We start from the raw sequence: 19,500 nt of genomic DNA, 5'->3' as shown, positions 1-19,500 counted from the left end.
CATGTGAGCTACCAGGCTAAATGACCTTTGTGGCTGAGGGAGGTGCACTTGGCACATCCATTAGAAGCCAGGCCCCACGGGCCGTGGCCTGGTGTGTGAATCTAGACCAGCCCTACTGTCAGACCAAAACACATGCTGACACCTAAATTTGGGTGTCTAAAATGGCAGTTTCCCTCATCTGACAGCTGAATCCCACTCACAGAGTTCTGAAAAGAGAACAAGGTGTCTGCTCTTTGCTGAAGACAGCAAAGCAAAAGCTTTTCCTTTACATTTGTGACCACTGTTTCCCATGCATAAGAATTGCTCTACAATGGGTATGTCTATCATTACTGGATTAGCTTGCAATGAAAAGCTCGTCAAACAATTATAGGAAGTTCTGCAGCTAACAATATTGTCATTCGAAGCAGTTATCATTAGCTTTTGAATTGAATGCCACACAAATGCGTGAGGATAGTTTATACTTTACTGAACATTATAATTTGAGTCTCAAAAGCACGACAGTACGTTGTTGACATTTTCAATATTAACACTTCAGCGAGAAGGGTTTAGAAACTTCTTGGGGTAGCTTTTGTATTTTCGAAAGTTCAGTTCCTTTTAAACACTGCAAAATTTATTAGCAGTTTTTGCAAAATTCTTTCAAGATGAAAAGACTTATATAAATGCTAAGCATTATTATCATTGTTAAGCCCATACAGAATCTGTAGGAAGGCCATAAATCCTCAAAATTAGCTGATCTGAAATTTCAGACATATGCGTTTTTATTGTGTCGTGTCATAAAGCAACACTGCTCAGTGAAGACAAGTTAATACGAATATCCACATTGTGAGACTGAAGCACTCTGGTCAAATGCTTCTCCAGATACGGCATTTCAATAGCAAGAGCACTGCTGATTAGGGCTGAAGTACACAGCAAATTCCAGGTTCTTGTCTGCACTACAGTGTGTTCACATAATCATTTTAATCTTTCCCACAGTAGTCTGCACTGACATTTTCCGTATGTGCACTTAATTCAGTATATACTAATGGAAGAGTTAAGCCACACCATGTGTACACACATACACATGCACTCTATATAAAAATAATGTAGTATTAAGTTCAAGTTACTTATATAAAAATGTATTTGGATTTTAAAACTATTTCAAGTGAAAAAGGGATAGAGCAATATTTAGCTGCTAGGTACTGTTCTTTTCAAGAGTATGTCTACATATTTTTCTTTGGTCATTTGGTTCTTCTGAGTTTGGAGACATAATGTTTAATGTTAATATTAAATATAACATATCCTGAAGAAGACAGAAACAAAGCAGTATTTTAAACAATATTCAAAAATAAATAATCAGAATACCTATGTTTTTGTCAGGGGAATAGGACTTATACAGTGGTTTAGACTTGACACATAGAAAATTAATTAAGAGATAAAAATCACATTTTGGGTATCAGTATAGTTGGAAGTCTTGTAAGTCTCATTTTTTGGTCTGATTTTGTAAATGTTACTTACTGTAACTGCTTACTGAATACTTTGGTTATAATTAACAGGAAGATGTATAATGCATTTGGGCTCTGATTTTTAATACTGTGTATGTGTATTAACACATTTTATTAGCAATTGTAGAAAATGTTCTAAAAAAATTCCTGGTGGATATGAACATAATTATTTGCAAAACACTTCAACAATCAGTTCTCTCCCACTTGAATAGGAGTAAGTATTCTTCATTGAACCATGCATGGGAAAATCTTAATGTTATGCTGCAAACGGTGCTATTTAAGAGTTCAAATGTATTAAATAGCCAATAAGTAGATACATGAGAAAACTTGGTTAACATGAAACAAGGGACCCTAGTGTCTGCACGTGTGGAGAGTGAAGTGATATTCATGGTCAGAAATTAGAACAATCACTGGCACATCTCATGGCAGTCTGTATGACACTGAGGCCAATATCACCAGTTATCACCAGATAATTCAGTTTTATAAGCATGTCAGGTAACAATGTTTTCTCCTGACTGTATTACTTGGTGCCACGTTATTGCTATATTGTCAAATTTCATGCACTAAAATACACAAATATACACAAATATTTTTTTTTGCTCAGATTGATGTCAGCCAGTGTTCAAATATTTGATGATACATTTACCATTGAAATTAAAATTACATTCCAGAATCTAGCAATATCTAGAAAATTGCTGTTTTCTTTTGCTTTTCCCATTCAGAGGAGATTTATAAAGGGATAAATACATTCTGCCATGGGGTAATTAACACAGGACTACAAATTGGAAATGAAATCTACAGAGAGATGAAATCAACAAGTACAGGTCATCTCCAGGCCTATTTTTCCTTCTACACCTTCCAAGTGATTAAGGCTGTAATGTTTCTGAATTGCAGCTTTGGAATATAGGACTATGTAAAGTATATCTTTTATATTTTAAAAATAGACACAATTTAAATTTGAAATGGGTTTGGGATTTAAGCCTGTGTCCTTTGTCACTCTAAATTAAAAAAAAAAAACATCCTGTTGGAGGTTGCTGAAATTTCAGAAGAGTGTGCTGTCAGCTGAACATTGTTGTAGTTTTCTTGTCCATTTTTCCCCTCTTAACATAAAAAGCAATCTGTAAAGAAAAATCTTGACTATGAAAATTGCATAATTAAAAAATTATGTTGGCTTAAGTTAATTTTTCTCAGATTTCTACTATTTACATTTTCTTTTTGTTTATATGGTTGTTTTTCTTTCCACTGGGACTGAATATGAGTGAGACTTGTGGTTTACATGCCAGTAGTAGTGGACATAAGAAGGAAGAATTAGGCTGAGGTGTAATTCAGGGCATTTACATTAATCACCGAACCATTTATGTAGATGTTGCTGACTGTTGAAGGGAGTTCAGCTGGTCAATTTTGCTCCCAGATCAGTACCCTTGGTCAATACTTGTGGGATTTTTAAGGAAAATAGGTCTGCCTTCTGTGCCACCCTTCTATTCCCTTTTTTCTTACCAGGATCTCTGTTAGCACAGAAAGAATAATTTGCTTGGGGCTCAGTCTGATGAAGACACTTGAATTTAGACTTTCACATTCAGGCTCAGAGCTGGATTCTCATGCTCATACACAGTTGTCTTGTGTCATTTGAGTTGTCACAGTCTCTGAGATGCCAGCACAGGGCTGGCAGATGTGACGGGGACCTATGGGAGACCTTGTCTTGCAGCTGGAGGTCCAGCAGTGTTTCCTGGGGCTCCCGGTGGCTGTAGCTGCCCATGTTTGAGCAGCTGAATTGAGGCTGGCTATCCAAACTCCCAAAGGAGGCCTAAACAGCAGTGTCACAAGTATCTGTACAGTGACTCTTTTCATGCTAGGACACGCTGCCTGGCACAGCAGCACTGTAACTCTCTGGAGTCTGCTGAATTACAGCTCCCTCGGCTGTAACAGGAGCTCGCACATGTAGCTGATGTGAACTCACCTACTGCAGGCACCTGCATTGTAGTGTCTTAAACTGTACCCCGAATCCTGCCCTTTGTGTAGCCCCTTTTCAAAGGGATGTCTTTGAATATCATGTGGCTAAGTTTAAAATTTCCAAAAAAATGTAAAAGTAACCTAACTTTAAGGCTTTTCTATTTTCGGAAGAAGCAAGGCTTGCTTTCCGAAGAGACAGAGGCTTTGAGTAGGCTGCTCTTGGTAACAGTCGGTGAGCAAGCTGTCTTTGGAAATGGCACGTAGCAGGGGGGTGCACAGAGCTGCAGCCGGGATGGATAGATGTTGTCACACCATAGCCATGACTGTATTAGATGAAAAAGTAGCACATTTTACTAATGGAAGGGAGGAGACAGCTCAGTGCTTCATTTTGCGATGATGACAGAGCATTAAATCGGTCTGGGGAGACTGATGGGAAGAGGGTTGTTGTTTTTTTCAGTTCACTGTGTATGTGTGTGATACATCAAATTTTCTAAAATGCCAATGAAACTTTGAAGCCCAGATCAAATTTTAGTAATAGGTTTGTGTGCCTTTGAAAACATGACCTGTACTCAGTTTGTGTTTGTCAGATGGCTAAATGTTGCCTGTTTTTATCTGTCACTTTTAATCATAGAGCTAAACAAATGCAATTGTGTACAAAATCCCAATGTAGCATCACTTTTCATTTGTAACTTTAACATAATGCACATGTTGATACTTTCTGTGAAGAAACTGCCCACTTTTAGTAGGTGCCAGATTCTGTTTGTTTACATATTAAACAAATCAAACACATTTTAAACAATGTGTACAAGAAACTGCTTCTACAGTTTACTGCATATATACATACATAACATACATATATATGTGTGTGTTTTATTCTTGTTGGGATTTTAAATTTTGAAAAAAGTACGATTTTTGTAGTATTGGGCCAAGAAAGTACATTAACATTAATCTCTAAAGACAGCCATTAGAACCACTAAATCTGTCAGGTTTTGATGGACTACAAGATGATATGAACCGTGTCTGTCTCGGACAGGTCAGGTAATAGCACAAACATCCTAAGACGCATGAAACAACCAATAAACTCTGAGAACTATGGCTAGTCCTTTATTTCACTTGATAATGAAATAAAAGGCTGTGGATAATCAGACTTCTTTCTTAAAGACCACTGTTGATCATGACATTACTTAGATCTAGTCTTCAATATCCAATGTACACCTGAGACTCAATGACAAACTGAAACTAGAAACACGTCAGTGGTTTTCATTAGGATGGGTGCCCAAAGTGTCTGTTAACTGCTGCTTTCAGATGAAAGGGGGGGAAAATTAGTTTCAGCCTTCTTTTAATTTTTCAGAATTCAAGCAAAAACTAGAGAATTTCGAGAGAGACAAGCTCGTGAACGGGACTATGCTGAGATACAGGACTTTAACCGGACGTTTGGCTGTGATGCGGACCCAATGTATGCAGGGATTGCTTCCTATGACTCTTCAAATAGCGGCACGATAACGCTGACCACCAGACCGCAGAGCCCGAGGGAAGGGCAGACAGTTGAAGCCTTGTACGCCCAAGTGAAGAAACCACGGAATTCAAAGTCTTCACCTGTAGACAGGTAGGCACCAGACAGCAATCAATATGCTCTTTTGAAATCCACCCTCCTAATGCTTGTGTTGTGGGAGATGACTGTACGTCAATTGGCAAGTCAGAACTGCATTTTTATTAATGGCTTTTTAAAAGCCTTTATGCAGAAAAGTATTGAGCTCACACAAATCAAACTGTGGCAGAATGGGATCTGAAAGTTTATCCCGCAGAGCCACAGATTTTCTTCTCAGTCTTCAGTTGGTTTTGAATTTTAGAGCCCCTGTTTGTTGTTCAATTTAAATTCAAACTTGTAACATCAGCTTATTTATTTATCACAACTCTAACTAATACGACTGTTGAATACCACCTTTCCAACCTATTCAAAGAAATTACGAAATCTTTGGAAAGTTCTTACTGTTAAAGCAGAAGTGGGTTAAAGCTTACCTGGATTTTACCTGGTTAAAGCTTACCTGGATTTTAGTCCTACCACAGTCCTGAACTTCTGTATAGTGGGTGGAACTTTGTGATAAAATACAGACCAACTGAGTAAACTCCAAGCTTGACTTATGAGTTACGTTCTCTTCTCAGGCTGTAGCTTATGATTTATACTTTTCCTGGGGTTACATTGTCTGAACTATGTCATGCTAAGTTTTATGTTGAAATCCAGCAAAATTCTGGTTTCTGTTGATGGAGTTTTGAGTTCATTCAAAAACCTGAAGCTAAAAAACAGGCATGCAAACTAGCATAAAGTAGAAATAACCAAAGGCAAAATGAATAGCTTTTTTTGCACTTTAACAATGGAAATACATCTGTTTTCTTGGCTGACATCTATGATGTTGAAGTTCTGCATTTTCTCAGCTTTACAAAAATGAGCATTGAAATCCTAGTACAGGAGGTATTGTTAACTCATTCAGAGGTTATTAATTTAGCTCATAGTAAAATAACTTGTAGTTTTGTTTTCTACCCCGTTCTTTCCAGAAGAAAAATACTGGACATTCGCTTAAATGATCAGAACAGTATCTTTGGTTACAGTGCTGGAGGTCTGTATAGCTCTCCATATGGAGTGGCGTTGATCTTGCCTATTCTGTTCTGAGTGTTAAATAGAGTCATTTGTACTTAAGGAAAGCAGCTGTCATGCAGAGTCCAGTTAATTGTCTAAAAGTTTTTTAATGAGCACTGCTTGGTGTATTTAACCCTCTGCTATATCTACTAAAGTTTCTTTGCATAATATTGGCAAAAAAATATAATGTTGTCTGACATGACAAATAAGGACATTTCAGATGTATACATTTTCACTAAAAATGAGTAGCACAGCTGCCTTTTTATTTTCTCACACAGTTATTCTGTATTGTGCTGTGTAAAAGGTCTATGTATTAAATAAACATAGTTTATATATTGTAGATATGTATGTTTATGTATTGTAGATATGTATGTTATTTCAGTGAAGGGAGCAAAATGATTTGAAAAAAACACAGTTTCATTTGTGCCCTTGAAATTTTGTGTTACCTAGCCTTATATTGACCAGCCGTGGTATGCCCAAATGCCTGACATTTCAGTGCTTTTGTTATTTTGGAAATCAAGATAGCTTGGTTGGATATGGCAGCCACGTGGTGCTTCTCGCGGCTGTTTTTGTTAGACCAAAGTGTTTCATGCCTGAGTTGAATGGCATCTATGTCACATCAACAAAAAAAAAAGTTCTTTGATGCAAACCTGGCACGGGGAAGTATAAGACCTGTGTGACCTAGCTAACTCTGTGTGATTGCTGATAAAAGAGCCAGAAGAGAGTGAGTAAAACTGAAGATAACGGTGTACTGAGGGAACCTGATGTTAATGATAAGGGTGGGATTGAAGAGCAGTGTGGCAGTTTCACACATTCAGGCTGCTTTGCTAGAGCCTGGGAGCACAGAGGGCTCCGACTCACTCAGCTGGATCATGCTGGGAAAAAAGGGCAGGCCCTGCACGCAGAACAGGCTGGAGCAGAGGTAGAAAACACAAGTCAGGTATGAGAGCAAGAATCATAGAATAATTCGGGTTGGAAGAGGCCGTAAGGATCATACAGTTACAACCCCCCTGCTGTGGGCAGGGACACCTCCCACTAGGCAAGAAAAACCATCCTTGGTTTAGTGATAAGGGAATGATATAGGACATTCAGCAAGGAATACCTGGAAATAAATAGTTCAGATGGAAAAAGGTTATTACTTACTACCGATGTCCTCTGAAGTATCTGTTTGGGAGAACCCACGTATGAGCTTGTGGCTGAGCATCCCAAGGCTGCTCTGCATTCTACAAATTTCCTCTTAGATGTATTAAGGAAATATAATCTGAACATCATTTTTAGGAATAGTTCTGCCTGTGTGGGCCTGAGATGCTTGTTAGATGAGATGTCACCCTGTCTGTAGGATATCTGGCTTCTCACACCATGTACATCACCACTTGTTTCTTGCTGTCCCTTTCTAGCACTGAGACCTTCCCCCTTCACATGGCATCTCCTGTAATGTCTCTTGCCACAGCAAGTATCCACGTGCCTCTTCATGAGGCTTTTCTCCAGGGAACTCTTTTCTCTGCAGGCTGATTTATCCTCATAATGCCACAAGAAATCTGAGGAGAAACAGTCGGTTACAGCTCTGTGTTCTTAACACACCATTTATGTTAGCGTTCACCTGCACCAAGTGTTACTTTCCCTGTTTTACCCCTTTGCCCTGCCATCCTTTCCTTCCTCTGTGAGTTTCAGAGGTTACCTAAATAGAAGCCGTCCCTTCCAGCCCTTGTGGATGGGAAGAGAAATCACTAACACACGTTGCCCGCGTGCTGAACTGCCAGGAGCTGGTAACGGCCAGGCTGTCTCAAATCTTTAGCACATACATATTAAAAGCAGCCTTGTTTATATGGGAAATGTTATTTCTATTGCAGTTTGGTGCTTAGTGCCAAACACAATCTGACATTTAAATATGTCCAAAAGGTTATTTAAAAGTCTCTTACAAAGAAGCCCATAACAAAATGTCCCATAATAGTTTGCATACCATTGTTGAACACATGACAATTTTTTCCTTAACTTGCAAGTGAATTACTGCATCTGTGTGTGAGGCCTTGTCAGGGTTTGTTTTTATTTAATATTCTTCAAGCTTCTCTCTTATTTTCATGAACACATGCCACCAACTGATGCAAATTTAACCATGTCATGGTGTGTGAATGATAACAAAGTGGAGGACAAGTATATGAACTGCTTTGTCAGAATATTTTTTTTTTTTAATTTTTATGTATTTTTTTCAAAATTTAGGATATTATGAGGGTGACTACAACTAACTAAGCTGCACCCAAAGGTGGTACTTTCATGTTGTCAGGCAGAGATCCCCAAAGTATTTTATAACCTAACTTGAAACCAGGGTTAAAAATAAGCCTGTGCTTTTGTTCTCCTTCTTCAATGTATTTAATATTTGTCCATATCCCAAGCGCACATTAATTGGCAGATAGAACAAAACAATAAAAAGTTTAAAAAAGTGTTTATTCCCTAATCATTTTGTCCGTTTATTTCTCTTAATTAGAAAATGGATTGTACAATGCCAAAATACAGCAAAGGAGAAAGAGCTGTTGACTTACTCATTGGAAACTTGCACATTGGTGTATGTGTGGATTGGTGTATGTGTGGAAGTAACATTGCTTCAAACATCTTACCAACTATATATATATATAAATTTATATATATATTTATTTATATATATATATAAATATATATATAAAAGCCTATAAATAGTAAATTTTTACTCAAAATTCCTTACAACTTGGAACTGTTTTAGAATTGCTTTAATGCAGATTTGTGTTGGATCAGAATTAAATAAATCATTGATGGATATTGGTGGCTTTTTTCTTCTTCTAGTGCTAGTTATTATCTGTTAAATATGTAGTTGAAATTAAAAGCTCAAAGTAAAGAACCTTCCATATGTAATCCATATGCAAGTATAGATCCTGTGAATCTTGAAGTACATTTTAAATTCCAGTTATACTACTCATAGCAATTCTCTCTAGTAGCACCAAGAAAGTGTTTTTTGATCCTGATCCTAAAGAATTAAAGCAGAGTCTTTTCCTTAACAGAAAAGCAATTTATTGCTTAGTAGAAATGAAACTCTAGCAATAAATAAACAAATAAAATCTGTTGGGGGTGTTTGGTGATCAGGATAGCTGCTTATCCATCAGCTGCCCTTGCTACGTTAGCTCCATCCTATGTATCAATAGCTTACAGAGACAGGATGCTAAGCATTTTTTTCATTTAGCAACTTTTAACGTTAGCCATTACTGGAGCAAAATCTAGGTGGAATGTATAATCCATGTTTATTTTACAGTATTGGAAAGAAGTGTCTTGAGAATTGTGTTCTTGTGGATAAAGCTTTTACTTTAACTGAGAAATGTCTCTAGTATGTTTTGCATCACACGGAAGAGAAGCTGCACTACTGATCAATAGTATTTTTCATGTAGATGACAATGATGCTATACAATGGGGTTTTATGGTGATCACCTGACACCCATAGTTGAGCAGTATATAGAAAGACAACTCCTAATGGACGTTTACTGGCTGTCACTGTGTAATCATTTCCCACCAAGAGTGCATTGTCCTGAAATATAATTGAAATAAAATAGGCACTGTGCTGCTGTAAATCTAAATAGCCTGAAAATAGTAGGCTAGACTCCCACAGCTTGCTGAGGACATTTTAATGGAAACATAAATACCATAATCATATGCTTTTTGCATGCATTTTACCATTAAAAAGAAAAAAAAATTGTTCATTTTAGAAAGGGAGACCTTTATGAACTGGTTTCTTTTCTATCAGAAGTGGAATCAAGTTATGTCAACGGAATATTTGGGAACTGAAAATCAACCCGTTTGCTTTAACTGTCATCTGCTCTGTGCTGAGGCAAAAATGTTGTTTTTAAGGTCAGGCCACATACTTTGCTTGCTGCTTTTCCAAAAAGAAAGGGAGACCATTTTATTTAGATGTTAACTTTTATTCACTCAGTAGTATCTTTGTGCTTAAATTGGCACGAGAGTAATGAATCCTGGAAGCTGGAAAGAAACATTCTAATATAACATAGCAATATGTTAAAAGCAGACCCTGTCTTTCTAGTGTGTGTAAAATGATTCTTAGCAATAGCAGAATGGGTCGTAAAAGCTATGAAATGCTATATTGCAATGCCTGGATAAATATTTGTTAAAAAAACAAGACACTTGTGCAGCTATATTAAACTTCTTTATTAGTAGTGTCAGTCATAGGAGTGTGCCTAAAGTCTGCGGAATCATTTATGCATAGAAATCTGAGCTTATTGCCAGTCCCATAGATGAAGATATGAGTTATTACTCAGGGCAATGCATCCCATAAGTGCTAGGAAATTTCTTTTTTCTTAAATGAAGAGAGTTTTAGACAGAAGTTGACTTGAGGACCACCACACAAAGGGGAAGGCCGTGGTGCCGTAACCCATCTAGCCAATGACATTTAAAAACTGTAGAGCTGTTCAAAAAGCTAACAGCCTAGGCTGAACAAGATTATGAGTAAGCTCTTCCCTCCTACCTTTGTTTACTTCTGTTCACTGATGTGGAAGTGTATTCCGAAGTCCTGAATCCTCATTCTTCCTTCCATTTATCACTCTCTACCGTCAGAGTCCTACGGATGGCGTAGTTGCGGAGGAAGGCACTGTTCATGTGGGTGGATATACCATAAATACTTGATTAGCTTGCAGTCATTTCAGAGCAGTCACCCCTTCGTTTTCCAGGCTCCTTAAACAATTGGTAATATTTCAGAAATTAGTAGTAACAGGTTTAAAATCCTTATCTTCCAGAGATTGTCACCCTTTCAAGGCATAATGAAGCTTCATTCCTATGAGAATTTGGCTTCTGCAAAGACTTCCCTGACCTAGAAAACGGCACATATGCCATTATGGGATCATCAAACAGACTTTCCAAAGCAACCCTGTGGAGAGCTGTGGGTTAATGAACTATTTGCAGTTCTCTCCCAAGTAAAACTGAAAGTCATTGTGGTATTTTCTTCCTTTCTGTGATAACCTGGAGAAGGATTAGTTAGAGCCTCTGTGAGACTCTTCATGGGGTTTAATTTCACGTTAGCACTAACACATTGGGGGTTTTTTTGTTCCTCTACCCTTCATCCTATAAGCCAGTAATCCTTACCCCCAGGACTGTCTAAAAATTAGCTTGGTCTCTCATAGACCCATGCATTTAGAACCCAATAGACACTATTAGCATTGGTATTTTATTATCTTAGGTTGGTTGTTTTCTTTTGTTCTTCCATCTTGATAGAATATAAGACAAATTTAATATAAATTCATGAGGATTTATGTAGACTCCCTATTGTGAAAGTATGCAGTTGCACTCCCTGTTTGGGTTACTGCTTTGGTGGAATAAGTGGCAGACTCACAGTGAACTCTATTCAGACTCCCATTTTAATTACTTGAAAGTCTTAGGTTTGCTTTTTTTTTTTTTTTTTTTTTTTTTTTTTTTTTTAAATAGATACCAAACACTGATACTGTTGTGAGAACCACGACTCTCCATTTACAACAGCCACAGCCTCACTTAAACCCTGGTATTTTTGCTTCCTCTCACTTCAAGCTGACTTGCTGCCTAATCTAAAGCATGAGAGCTATTTGTTTGTTTTAACAAAAGCAGAAGAAGTTGGTATCCTACAAATGGCAGCAGTGGGAAAATGCACAGAAAGATAAGAGAGAAATGAACTTTTACTCGGGTTACAAAACACAGAGGTGAAACAGGGCCCAGTGAAGGCAGACTGTCCTTATTGCCCGTATTCTGAGACACTGTGAACTAGCACCCTGTGCTGTAATTAGTAAGATCAGTTTGGTTTTGTAATTTTCAATTCTTTAATTCTTTGCATCCACCACTTATGATGAGCCAAGGTAGTTACAAAGGTAGATCAAAACCAGGCACTTTTCTTAATTTTAAGAGTATTTTTGGTATTTAAAGTATATTGTAGATTAATTATATATATATTTTTTTAATATTGGGATATTAGTGCAATTTACACACAGATACAGATCAGTTATGCATTTTGTTGCTTGGATAAAAAGAATGGCCTTTAAATTTCTTCAGATGGTAGGAAGCAGCATTTAATTAAAAATAAAGGAAGGAAACCTAAATGATAAATCCTAGTATAAAACAGAACATGATGTAAAAACTAGAAAAGCCTATGTCTGACACTGAATGGTTTGAATGGTTATGTATACCTTGAGATTGTAGTTAAAAAAAAAAAAAAAAAAAAAGAGCTTACATGCACATCTTTATTTCCCACTGATGCCATCAATAAAATGTGGAGTTCTTCATCCTGAGAAAATTATAGAGAATATCTGAGAATGCAAAGCTGAAAAAGCAAAGGCTTACCAATTCCTTAAATGAAGTGCTTCAATCCTACCAGTCTAAACTGTTTAAATCTGTCCTTTGCTAGTCCTGTTAACCAAAATTTGGATGGTGAACTGATGTTATGTAGCACTTGAATGCCATAATTTAATCAATTAAATTTGCTGTTGCTGTTGAACGTGGCCCTTTTTAAGTGGAACACAAATTTATGATTCTTCTGTCTTTTATGTCCCTCCAGTCAACCCATCTGTTCCTCTTTGGTGAAAGATTCTGGCTTCTGCTCTCCATGTATTTAAAAAGCTGAGGTTTTGCATTTTTGAGTTGTCTGATTATAGGAGAGGATTGCAGAGGCTGAACTTGTAGGATGTGTTGTGAATTCACAAAATCCTATCTCTCCTCTTGCTAAAACAAAATACCCAAATTGAAGTTAGGTCTTTAAATTAATACAGCTTATCAGTTGAAAAGTAAAGTAAGAATTAATTTTACATATGTTCTTCTAATCTAGAATATTAGATTTGGAGGTTTTTGGAGATTTTTGTGTTCTGTTCTTTTCTTATGAATGGTATCTGTTTCACAGATGAGACAAACTATATTTAACTACATTGTTTATCTTTATGGACAGTCTTGTTTGTTTACGTGACTGAGAAAGCATCCTGCGGATGGTCTTAAGTGGTTTGTCACTAGAGGAAGTTGTGGAATACAACTGTGGGAAGGAATCCTCTGCAGTAAACTTCAGGAAGGAAAATAACATTGCTACATATAGGTTAGCATGTGTGTTCATGTTAATTCCTTTTATCATCTTGTAAATTCATTGAATGAGTGCTTATGAAACATACCACGCTGACAACCCCAGAAACTGAGAAGTAGCTCAAAGATCTCATTTCATTTTGTTCTTAGTCAGAAAGCTGAAGGCTAATTCTTTTACACTGTCCCCTCAGCAAACAGCACTTATTACTCAAGTATTATACATTGTAGCTTATTTTAAAAAATTGTTCCTTAAGGTTCAAACACTATGATGTGAGGTGTTAAAAGCTTCTTGCACAACCTATTTTATATGATTATGCATTTCTGAAAAATGTTATTCTAAGATAAGACTTATTTACTTGCCATGTATATATATATATATTTCACTCCTTAAAATACTGGTGACATTTAAACAGCTTTTCAGTTTGATGCATTTATAGAAATCTTTCTTATGTATATAGAGTATTTTTACAGTAAATAGATCATGTATTTGTAATGGACAGGTAATTTCATCTGCCTTGTGTTTAGACAGTGATATAGCATATAGGGCTTAATTTATGAAAGCAAAAGCAAAAGAACAGATTTTGCTTCATTTTAATTTTTGTGTATAGTTTTGTGACAATAACACATGGCACACCTGAGTTGCATTGCATGCTATGATATGTCTTCTGTGTGCAGCAGTTCAGTCTCGATTACAGCTTTTTCTCATTCATAGGTTTAGCTTTAAAGGAAAGCACAGTACGAACTAGGATGAAAAGAAAAGGCAGTATTACTACTACTAACATTCTAAAAAGCAATTAGAACCTGTGCCACACAAGGTATATGAGAAGTAAAGTCCCTCACACTTCTAATTTCCACTTATCTTGGGGAAGGAAATTTATTTGCAGAAGACCACAGTACCAGGCCTCCTAAGCAGTAGGAGTAATTGTCCTAAAAACTCTCTGACCTGGCAAACAAAGGAGACAGAAAATAGTAACATGGGTCTGTATTTCCTGAGATGTTGTTCATGGCTCATTAATAGTTGCAGTATATACCATGGGGTATTGTATGCTGCAGATGAAACAAGCAGAAGTTTATTTTGTAATTGTAATAATAGATATAGTGTGAAAAAAATAGAGGAAAAAGAAACAGAACATTATGTGATGCATTATTTTGCACATCTTCTTAAACTGTGCTGCGTCTGCTTGCTTAAGATAAACTCTGTGCATATTTGCTAAAATGTTGTCAAATTAACCCACCCGTTTCAGACGATTGCTAAATGCCCATCAAGGAATGGAGGGATGCATTGAAGCTATTTTAATTAGCAAAGTGTGATTTAAAGGTTGCTAAAATCAAAAAGAGCTTATTCATTTTTCATCAATAATCATTTTCCTTAATATTTCATCAAAACCTGCTGATTCGGAGACCACCTTCTGGGCTTTGATTCATTATGACTGCAGACATAATTTAATTTTTCCCCCCTTCCTCATTCTGTGATATGCTCTTTCATCTTTGAGACATTGTTAAGATGTTTCTAGCATTCACAGATTGCTAATTGATCCAACTTTTTTAAAACTGTACTTAAGACAGAGGCTTCTTTTCTGTAGAAGCAATTTTTCATACATTTGCTTTTACTAATGTTTCTTTACATCTTTGTATCTGATAAAGTATGAATTCTCATACAGACATGAAAAATTGAGAACATGTGGCTTTCCTTTTTTGGCCCTAGTATGGTCAATTCCTATTTCAGAATACTTTTTGAAAATGCTTTTATTATTAAGGTTAAAGATGATACACAAATGTTTTCATACCAATGGTTTCTGCATCCCAGTAGTACTACTGCATCCAGGGATGTGATAGATTCTTCTGATTACAAATTTGACCTGGTCCCCCATTTAGTTTTACTTTGCATATATGACAAGTGAAGTAAAAATACCACAGAGATGATCGAGTGAAATTTAAAGAGTTGTTATGGTCAGTAAGATTGAGAAGTTAGCAAGTTAGACTTTAGTTCATCTAAAACAAACTTGGAATTAAAACAGTGCTGTAAGTAATGTTTTTATCTAGGTCTTTGGGGGATCATTAAAAAAAGCAATTATGGGAATTTATGCAAAGCATTTTGTGAAAGGATGTACGCTTAAAAGAAATTGTTCCTTTCACTCCAGCAGGGCTGTTCATCTAAATTTTGTCTACATTACCATACTCTGGTAATATTTTAGTCACCAAATGCTTTTCTGTTACTATTTTAACTCAAGTTTCATAACCTGTTTCTTCTTGGAAGGTCTCCCTGTAGAGTAGTACCCAGGAAACTTTTAATTCAGATACTGTATTAAACAACAAATTATTGATTGCTCGGCATCAACAAAATTCAGTGGATTGAACCAGTCTCACTGCGGTGAAGTGTACGCTGAACTTTTTCTGTGGGTGGTTGGAGAAAATTCACAATCCTCATTTTTCTTCAATCACCTCTCACTGATGAAAAGCCTGTCACACTTTGTGGATGCAGTTGATGTCCAAACTGTGCACCCATTGTGACTGAGGGCAGGACCATTTTTTTTTTCTTTTTATATTCATAGCAATTTTCCTCAATCCAGTCTAATTAGAATTTCAAAAAATGTCCTTTAAGTCTTGCGTAGATCGTCAGAGCTAAATTGTTGCTTCTCTTCTAAAGTTCATATAGACTGAATTTCATTAGCTTTCATTAGTTACACTATTTTTGATATAGCTAAAATCGCTGCAGCTTAAGATGTCAGAATTTAACAGGAAAATAGGTAAAACTGAGACAGCATTTAGTGTCAGGAATAATCCTGCTATATTGGACCTCATGCTTACCTTTTTTAATATTCCCTCTCACACTCACGTACCTCCATCGTCTATGCAGCATGTTATTTGTGAGTGTGCATCCATATTCAGTAGAGCACATACACATGTGCAGAATAAGATGCAGACACATGAATGTGTCTCGCTGGCAGATTTTTTATGTTTGTATTTATCTATGTTAGTATGTGTATAAAAAATCATCTCTAAAAATTCCTTCGCTTCAGAGAAAGTGACTTCCAGAGCTCATCTAGTCCAAGCCCCTGCTCAAAGCAGGTTTGACCAGGTCAGGTTGCTCAGGGCTGTAGTTATATCTCTGAGGATGGGGATTTCATCAACTCCCTGGGTGCCTGTTCCAGCATTTGACTATCTTCTTCATACTAACTATATAAACAAGCAAACAGACAACAACAACAAAAAGACCTTCTAATATCAGAATTTTCTGTGCTTCAGTTTGTGTCTATTGCTTCTCATCCTGTTGCTGTGCAACTCTAAAAACTCTGGTGTGTATGTGAAAAAAAAATAAAAAATCATCTTCTGTAAGATTAGGAATATTGTAACAACTGACTCAAAATTTTCAGGCATTGAAAACATTTTCTAAAACAATAAGGATAATAAGGATTGCTTTGCAAAATAATGCTTCTTTGTTGACATTTAGTTTTCCTAATGATTGGGAAGTTTTTAATCATATATCACCTGTTGTATTTCCATATTTCACAGGTACACTCAGGTATGTGGCTTGTTTCTCCCAAATTATTTTCAATATAGCTGTTGTTTTTTTCTCTGCTATACTATTCTTAGTATGAACAAAAAGCTTGAGGACAAATCATAACTCTTAATTGCTCTTAAGATATAGGAAGCTGCCTTTTGTCCTTTATTTCACAGCTTTTGTATTATGGGTACAGCATTCAATTCCACCAAAAACAGTGCCTCTCAAAGTACTTTCCAAAAACATTCAGAGCTGTGTCTGCTATTGGATTGTGTATGCTCCGTATATGTACTTATATATGCACTTACATGTACTTTTGAGCTGATCCTGTTCTGCCAGGGGATTAGTGTATTGCTCTCCTGCTCAGGTGTTGTTACTGTTGTGCTGGACCTGCTGCTGTGACAGCCTCTATTCTTCTGCAAAAGGACTTTCAGCATTTCTCTGAATTGCAGTTCTACATCTCATCTGCACAGTTTTCTAGTCAAAAATAAATCATAGGTCCCAGAGAAATGGTAGTGTATTGGCAAGGAATTGGAAACAAATGTTTCCAAGCAGTTCTCAAAACCCTGCTCATCTACGTTTGTTTGTGAGCTAAAATTTGCAGATGGCAAGTGCTGTGGCGTTGCAGGAACTGAACCTCAAGAGACGTGGGTGCCTCCTGCAGAGCTGAAGGACTCCACCGGAGGAGAGGGAGGGGAGGAAATGAAGCAACGCTCCTGCGGAGATCAGGAGCACTGCAGGATGGTGATCGGGGAGAGGAAGCTGCCTGCTGAGCTTGCTATGACAAAGGGGAGCCAGCTATCCTCTCACCCTCAGAAGAAAGAAAAAAAATCAACTGCCCTCCTTATATGCACAGATGAGGCATAGGATGATCCATGCAGGATTGTCTTTCATCTATATAGCGCATTTGCAAGGACTTAAAGAACTTTGTAAACTTTAATGGGGACTCGTAGTCAATATAATTTCATTTCGCACCTGATCCCCTCACTGCTCCCTGCACTGACAAGCAGCCAGCTGTGCAGTAAAACACTGCTGCTGTTTAATTGCATATAAATCAGGGTCAGGGAATAGAGACAAGCCAGGAGAGTCTGGAAGGAGAATGTAAGTGAAAAAGGTAATTACCTGAGCTGGAACATGGCCAGGGCACCAAGGTTAACACCTGTATGCTTGCAAGAAGTGCCTGGTGATGTTCTTCCAGAAGCCATTTTCTACTGAATTATAGAAAAGACCTTGTTAGTCACTTGATCTGACTCCCTTCTTACACTGAATTGGTTCCTACTGTGGTTTATTCCATAACTTGTGTAGTGCACACTTAGTCACTCTGAAATGGGGTTTCTCTACCCATTTTATGTGGAGAGAGAGACTACTCTCTGTCCTTTATAGATCTTGGTTGAGAAGACAATTGCCTACATCTAACCTGAATTTTTATTTTATCAGGTCCATGTTCTCTTGAATGTATTAGTGTCTAGGGCAGAAAGATATAGTGTCTGGAATTCCCAGTACTTGTCTGAAGGTGTCCGATGAGATCTTAAGGAGACAGAAAAAAATGGTTTTGATGTGTGCTTCTCAGTCACAAAACAGGGCAAAAGAGCTGCTGCTGGGACCTTCATTGCTGTGCTTAGACTGCTGTGAAGACAGACGCTAGCTCAGTCACCACCCCATCACATCACAGAAGATCCATACCCTTCCCATTTTCATTTTCTCCTCTGTTTGGAGACAAATTTAATATTTTATTATTATTATTATTTTAAACATAGTTTAATCATATTTATCTTTTATGTTTCACACTTTTAGTTCATTACTCCATCTTTCATCAACTTGAATTCTCTGTGTAGAGTGCAGGAGTATACTTTGAAGCAACTCAACAGTTTTATCCTCCCAGGTTACTCACACTTTATGGAGGAGTTACAGAGGATGTACAGAGTCATACCAGAAAAGTATTTCTCACTTTATTTCTGTTAGATATTTAACTGAACTTAAAATCCCTAAAACTTTCACCCAAAGATGGCTAGTTTATGATTTACTCTCTCTCTATGGTAGGTAAAATAATTTTTGGGTTGCTTTTGACCTTTTTATTGATGGATGCTTTTCGTGTTTAAGAAACCTACAGCATTTCACAGAGTTGTGCAGAGGCAAATTGCATGTTGTGCCTCTCAGTATTACCTGATCAGGTCTTTAGAGACGGTGTGCAAGACATTGTGTCTGTCGGCTCTGAATGTGGACATTGAGAACTAAAACTACTTCCTACAAGTTGAGCTCAGTCTCAGTAACTATGGCTCTAATATTTGCATTCCACACAGATGGGCAATGGAAAAGACTTCTGTGTATTCAGCAGTTAGTTACACCATCTCTACACAAGCAAGGAAGTTAAAGATATGCTTTTCTTTTTTTTTTTTGGTTGCTATTACTTTTTATAGTTGATAGCACAGTGATCATAAATATTTCACTGACATTTATTATGAAAGAGAAGTATATTGCTATATTAGAGAGAGAAGTTGAAACTTGCATGTGATTTTAAACTTTGCTGTGTACACAGACTGACAAATTGTGCTGGCACATAGAAAATAAAAGGAGCTAAGAGAAGTTTAAAATCATGTGAGCAATTTGCAATTCACGTGAGGATGGCAATTTTATATAGTGAATAAATAAGATATTAGGAGCGATGACATTAGGGAAGTGGTTGATATGAGAGGAACATGTCAAAATAGGAGGAAATGAAGGTTAGAAGTATCAGGGTGAGTAATAAAGAGTGAGAATGAAATTGTGTGTGTGTCTAAGGCAAAAAGAACTCCCAGACTGAAACTTGGAGGTGATGAGGAGTAGGGATGAAGATAGTTGTAGGGGAAATAGAAAGGTAGTTATATTTCAGCAGTCTG

The 19,500-nt window shown here is 37.0% G+C and overlaps 1 protein-coding gene across 26 annotated transcripts in view; it reads left to right on the top strand.

Moving 5' to 3' along the window:
- PARD3 (par-3 family cell polarity regulator) overlaps positions 1 to 19,500 on the top strand; it is a 443,789-nt gene that overhangs the window by 337,797 nt on the left and 86,492 nt on the right. For 24 of the 26 annotated variants that reach the window (XM_072033793.1, XM_072033801.1, XM_072033797.1 and 21 more), the window contains one exon: positions 4,783 to 5,037. The exons of 1 other annotated variant lie outside the window; for it this stretch is intronic. In XM_072033793.1, coding sequence (XP_071889894.1) covers positions 4,783 to 5,037 — 255 coding nt within the window. Of the gene's footprint in view, positions 1 to 4,782; positions 5,038 to 19,500 lie in introns of those variants that run through there. One more of the 26 variants, XM_072033802.1, reaches the window with a different exon arrangement.

This window comes from Anas platyrhynchos, chromosome 2, assembly GCF_047663525.1.
Source record: "Anas platyrhynchos isolate ZD024472 breed Pekin duck chromosome 2, IASCAAS_PekinDuck_T2T, whole genome shotgun sequence".
Classification (NCBI taxonomy): domain Eukaryota; kingdom Metazoa; phylum Chordata; class Aves; order Anseriformes; family Anatidae; genus Anas; species Anas platyrhynchos.
This window is presented reverse-complemented; position numbering and strand designations above follow the sequence as displayed.